General features: G+C 31.6%; 1 protein-coding gene across 1 annotated transcript; it reads right to left on the bottom strand.

Moving 5' to 3' along the window:
* Nucleotides 1-1,852: 1,852 nt before the first annotated feature.
* LOC102592534 (uncharacterized) lies at nucleotides 1,853-2,998 on the bottom strand (the record flags this gene model as incomplete). Its single annotated transcript, XM_006343603.2, has 3 exons — nucleotides 1,853-2,205; nucleotides 2,456-2,593; nucleotides 2,915-2,998. Coding segments are annotated over 3 exons (351 nt in total), but the record flags the coding sequence as incomplete, so codon positions are not given.
* Nucleotides 2,999-6,824: the final 3,826 nt, after the last annotated feature.

The following is a 6,824-nucleotide window of genomic DNA, read 5'->3' as shown; positions in this document are numbered from 1 at the left end:
AGTGGCCTCTTCAGTTCAATATCCAATCCAGCTTTAAAACATTGCTCCAGGAAAAGAAACGTGAGTAGTAGCTATTCCGAAAGGAGAGTTATCATCATAGGAATAAAGTCCTCAACAAATCAGAAACGAAAGAGCTCAAAAGTTAGTGTACCAGTAAAGGAATGAACTGCACCCAAGTGAAAATAGAATACTAATATAGGCAGCCTATCTAATTCCAAACCGAGTCATAGGTTATTGGTTGTATGCTATAGTTTACTGCAAATGATCCACTTAGCTTTTGGTTTAACTATCAAAATGCACTACGGTTTGTTAAGGTAAACAAATATCTTGTTCACTATTTCACACAGTTTGTTCAAATAGGCAAATTGTAAGTGAACACAAATATATATCAGATTCAATAGTACTCTCTACTGCATACTTGCTTTTGATTTCTCCTTTTTAAATAACTTTGGTGTTCAAGCCAACTTACACGCACCTGAACTGTTCCCCCATATCTTGTGGCTACCCCTAGATTTAATAGTAGTTAACAAAACCCAAGCAATGGAAGGTACATCAGTGGATCCGGTATCAGAATGGACTGTTTCCAGCAGGGAGACGTGACTCAAAGATCCTATATGGCAATAGAAGTCCGTATGCAAGTAATTGATACACTCGTTGAGCCGTTCAGGAAAAGATCTTAAGCCAATTGAGCAAATAAGACAGATAAGAATCTTAAAATACTAGTGATTTGAGTACCCTTACAACCCTGTAAGATATCATTAGAGTAATAAGACTGGTTCAGCCAAAGTACAGCAAAAGAATAATTGTCATGTTTCCTGTAGAAGTAGAACATAATGCTCCTACTTTGATATAGTCATGCGAGTTACAGAGAGAAGCGATACCATTATCCACAATTCAAACAGAAACAGCTAAAATAAGGAACCTAAGTAAGAACCTTAATGGTTTTATCATTACTGCATGGACATCTGAAAATTCTTCTAGAACTAGCTAGACATCTATCGGAAACAACCTCTCTACTTCACACTTCACAAAGGTAGGGGTAAGGTTTGCGTACATTTCACTGTTCCCCTTCCCCACTTGTGGGACTACACAGGGAATGTTGTTATTGTAACTAGCTAGGCATACCAAATTCTTTTAGTTAGTTTCCGGTTTTCGATGTAACATTTGATTTCTGTTGAAGTCCCCCCCCGCTGTTTCAACAAGCCACATAGCACTCATGTAACTCTCCTAACAGTACATATGTTCCAGTTACGTGCTCCCTGGGCCTTGGGGATCTTACCTTTGTTCACTATGGCAACACTAACACTAGTTCTACTACACACTCTCGTACACAAGTCTTATCTGCAGCTTCTTGTAGTGTCTTTTAAATATTGGATTCAGCAAAGCATGCGATTCTCGGGAGGATGCTACTGAATATTTGGTAAGATTTCCTGAAGAATCTTCAATGCTATTGACAATAATAAGACTGTCTTCCTATATATCCACTTTGTACATCCACCAATTACTATAATTTTCACTACTACACAATTGTAACTCGGATCAACCAGAAGCCACTCCAATAGTTGCAATAAATAGTGAGAATAATAAATGAGAAAGAGATGAAATAATGGACAAAACGAATGTAGTCCGTCTGAGATGACTGAAAAGCTTAAACTCAAGGGACTTGGGAGATATTGCTGTAGTTAAATGGAATTTAGAACTAAAACACAGTGCTCACTAATTATATTAGATACAACATAGATGAGAACGATAATTTTGCTAAATTATATTAGATGCAACAAGAGCAAAATTCCTATACAATCTCAATCTAAACAAATTTGAAATAGAACTTTATGAAAATTAAGATTTGACAAATGAGAATGATAATTTTGCCATTTCAAGTCTCTTGTCAAACATAAGGCATCCAACTTACAACTTCAAAATACACAATTCATTGCTCCTCAACTACCAATTTTACTCTTTACAACTACTCATGATGAAATTGAAAGATCCCCATCACTTACAACCGCAAAACTTACCAAAAACAAGCATTAAGTAACCCCTTGTCAATATCCAAAATATTCAAAAAATTTGCCATCAACAAGAACAAGGAGGTTTGAAGGTATAAGGCTGTGGAAGTGACAACGGACCTCTCCTCGACTCATTATCATCCAAATATCTCTGAACTTTCTTCTTAGAACAGTACTGCCTATCAAAATGTTTCACCTATCATACAAAACACATACTAATTAACAAAAACCCAGGGTAAGTCCCAGAAAGTTAATACGTTTATCAGTTTGGTACACTGAACAGCTATTTGAAAAGAAAAAAAAAACTAAAACCGAACAATTCAATCAACCAATCCATCACGCCTCAATCCCAAACTAGTTGGACTAGACTAACTGAATCATTTATATATATCTATTTCATTCCAAAACAAATTGAAACCAAATATATGAGATAAAAAAGAACTCACCCAAGTGGGTCTACATTGCTTCACATATCCCTGCCTAGTTTTGTTGCAATCAACTGGGTATAACAGCCCAACAGTCCCGATTTCAGTAGGCTTCTTGTCTGATTTATTCACCAGGCATGAGTAGAACGCATCTCTCGCCTTCAAACCAGAAATTCACAGCCTTGTATTAGCTTACTCAAACATTGATATAATTCATATACACATCAAAATAAAACAAAGAAATTAATACAGCAGGTCCAACAAAACCCAGTGGTTTCAGCTCTAAATCACACACACACACACACATCCAAGCATAGAAGGAATACAAATTCACTCCTTTCTATTAGCTTTATGTATCAAAATTGATGATAATTTCCAGTGATTTCAGCTTGAAATTACACACACAAATACATACAAGTAGTCCAAAATGTATATATATAGTTTACATATTTTTAACAAATTGAGAGAAAATAAATGTACCTTGTAGCAAGAGATTCGAGATTTGCTGAGAACATCGGTGTGAATTTCGTCACTGACTTGTGATGTACTCTTCCATCGCCACTGTTAAACTGCAATTTTGAAGGAAGGAAAAAATTTTGTTAAACCTTTCTGAAAATAACTAACGATATTCTATTTATAAATGATAAAAAACCGAGTTAAACTGATATTAAAAAATTTATTCTAATATAAATTAAATAACAAATTCTAAATGATTAAGATTCTTACTTCAACTTTGAATTATTATTTCAATATCGAATAACTAGATAACAAATTTCTATTTAGTGTTGAGTACAGAACTTTTTCTTGAGGAACAAATTTTTTTCTTTTTTTATTTTAACAACTTGAAGAACAAGCTGGAATGTTAGATTAGAAGCTATACGGGCTAAATAACTGGGCTGGATCATTACAAGATTAATGGGCCGTATTGGTTGAAACTCTTTGGGCCCAAATAAATAATTGAAGATTTTTCATTTGTTTGCAACAAGAATATTTGAATTTGATTATGCACATATGAGTGATTAAGATATTGTCTTCGGGTTTAAATGATAAAGATTGTTCATTTTTCAACATAAATATGTATAGGTTATTTATTGTTAAACATAATCAATATACAATTCAAATAAAAAATAATTAAATATTAGAAAATTATATATTAATTTGAAAACAAAAATTATGTTTACTAGTGATGGTGGAGATGAATTGTAGCGGTGATGATTGATGTTAGTGGATGATAATAGTGGTAGCGATAACTGTGATATGATGAAAGTGAATGGTGTTGTACTGACTGATCTGATCGTAGCAATTAGTTGTCGTGGTGGTAGAGTTGATTGATGTTAATAGTTGACAGTGTGGCTAAAGAATGTGTGATGGTTGATGATGATGGTGTTGGTGGTAATTGGGTGCAAAACTCGTTATGATGGTAGATATGGTTGGTCGTAAGGATTAATTCCAATGGTGGTATTGGCTAGTAGTGATGGTGGTGGACATAGTTATAATGATGGAAGTGACAAGTGTGGTAGCGATCGATTGACAATAATGGTGGTGGCTGGCAATGATGATAATTGTGCTGTCAGATATGATTCATGGTGATGACTAGACATGATTCTGGATATAATGATGGTGAAAATTATCCACGTAATATAAACAAATACATTTAGTGAACTAAGATTTAAATCATTTATTTTTTAATCTTCGTTAAGTTCAAATAAATAAAGTCCGAAAATATCTAATTAAACACCACTACTTCATGATGATCTATTTATTTATTTCTTTTACAAAAATGGACAAAAGCATACATCCTTTTCATGGGGTGCTAAAAATCAACTCACCAATATAAGGTTCATTCCATGTAATGTGATGGTGGAATCGTACGAGTACATTTATAAGCACATTTTGTTCATTTTATTGGATTAGTGGGTGTTACCATTGGTTCATTTGACTTTTAAGTCTTTGGTTGAATATTATTCATTTCAATCTATGTGCTTTAATTTCTTAAACACAAAGTTTAAGTAAGAGAAATTTGATTATTATTATAAAATGTTATTTTAAAAAATGTCTATTGTAAAACAGTGTAATAGTATATATCAACATAATAAAATACACTTAAAATTTGTTTCACTTTGTTGTAATGGACTTGATAACAATACTTTTTGTGGGTGCTACTACTACAATTGACAATACTTTGTGGATGTTGTCATCGATTTATTTGTCTTCTGAGTTTTGGTTCGATATTGTTAGTTTCAATTTATGTATTTTAATTTTAATGAGCATATGAAGTTTAAATAATAAGAGAAATTTGATCATTATTATAGAGAATGTTTGTTATAAAAAGGCCTAATTGTATATATCAACATAACAAAGCATGTTTATTTGATAACAAAACTCTTTGTGGGTGCTACAATTGATTTCATTTGATTTATTAGAGCGATAAAATGTTGAATGTCAATAAATCGTGATAACAAGGTCACCTACCATTTATAATACTCTATTTTATCACTGGACTCAAGAAAAAATGTACTTCAAAGCATTGATAAGTTGAATTACTTTTTTTTTCTTCTTATCTCTGCATTTTTATATTTTAAATTTCTCATGAAAATTCTAATTCCGCCATTTCTAATAATTTTTTTGGCGAAAAGTCTTTTTCAAAGATGTTCACAGTCTTTTGTAATATCTCCCCTATAGTCATCAAGTTAAATCACAAATTTTCGAGAGGCTCCACATCATCCTTTTAATTTTATTTCATAATTATGTTTTCTTTGACCTTTTACTTCATAGACTTTCATATCCATTTTTATTTTTTTTGTTATGGATGACTTTTTCAATGTTGATATGATTTGGCATTTGACACATTCTGAAAGCTCATTCCACAATGTATTGATGAATTATGATATCAAATTTGAAGCCAATTCTTGTTTGTTTGGCCATTATTTGACAATAATCTTATGACAACGATGAGTTTTTTTTAAGGTAAGAAAAGCTTTTCATTAAAAGAAAATTATATTTTTTTAAATAATATCTAATACAATGATCTATATCATATTGACTCGACTCTAAAATTTATCATGTAAAAATAGTCCATTGGTACATACACATGCATTCATATGAATAAATTAGTGTAGGAGATTTACAAAAATATATTCATGCAAAAGTATATATATTGTTACAATAATTTTAAATTATCAATAAAATTCTCGCAAGATGAAAAAAGTCCCCCTCACAGTCACAGAGCATATGAACTATTTTCGAAGCTTAAACTTACTCCTGAGCATTGCATATATTTTTAATTCCAGCACATCGCTAGTGTATAATATTTCTCATTAACTATATACTATTTTTTCATTTTTGGTTGCTTTCTCATTGTTGTTGTTATTGCAATTTTCAATAATTTTTTTGCGTTAAATATATTTTTCTAACTTTAATCAAATATTGTGCAAAAGTTGACATCACTTTCGACCATAATTAAATGGTGTCATATGGACCCATTCCAACAAAACTCAGTAAAAATGGTTAGTTGTGTTGGAAAATAGCACGCAACGTAAGCATTTCAAAATTATACTACTTATATAAATTATTACCTCTAAAGTGTGAGCAGATATCTTGAAACTGGTTCGATTCCAATTTTATGGTCTTCTATAGTAATCTTAAATTAACAGGCTAATTAACTCTCTCGGGTAGACAAATATCATATGTCTTTCTAAATTAGAAGATCCCGTATTTATAAAGATTTCTTTCCAGTTCAAAAGTAAGAAAAAAAACTCACGCTTTTCTTGAAAAACAAGAAAATTCATGTGATTCTTCCTCTTTCCTTTTGAAAATAGGATTATGATTTATGAATTGTAGTTACATATGATCATCAATAATATATTTTCCAACACGTCCTTTATGAGTAGCCTACACCAATAGGAGTAATATTTACCAACATTTTGCTAGAATCGAGGGTGGAGCTAATCACTAATCTCTTGATTACTGCACTAGCCTGGTTTCAAGGAACCTATAGTAATCACTAATCACTCTTTCCTTGGATTAAGTTTGTTAATTTTCACTTTAAACAATTTTTAATTCAGAAAAAGGCAAACGCATGCCCCCTTCTTTAGTATCAATTTCATATTAGAATATTAGTTAGTCACCTTTTTTTTATACGCTTCTTAAAAAGTTTATCAAATTTATACGATACATTAAATTTAGAACTTTAATTATAAACACTTGAAGTCGTCATTCTAAAGTTTAAAACTCATAAAGTTGAAATTCTGACTCACTCTATATAACAATATCATATCGAAGATGTATGAGATAAAAACGATCTTGTGAAGATAGACGAATGATATGGTGGCATGTGGTGATGAAAACATCTCCAATTATGATCACAATCAAGAAATATCGAACAAACCCC

Source organism: Solanum tuberosum, unplaced genomic scaffold, assembly GCF_000226075.1.
Source record: "Solanum tuberosum cultivar DM 1-3 516 R44 unplaced genomic scaffold, SolTub_3.0 scf00047, whole genome shotgun sequence".
Classification (NCBI taxonomy): domain Eukaryota; kingdom Viridiplantae; phylum Streptophyta; class Magnoliopsida; order Solanales; family Solanaceae; genus Solanum; species Solanum tuberosum.
The sequence above is the reverse complement of the archived record's forward strand: the minus strand, read 5'-3'. Positions and strand labels throughout refer to the sequence as shown.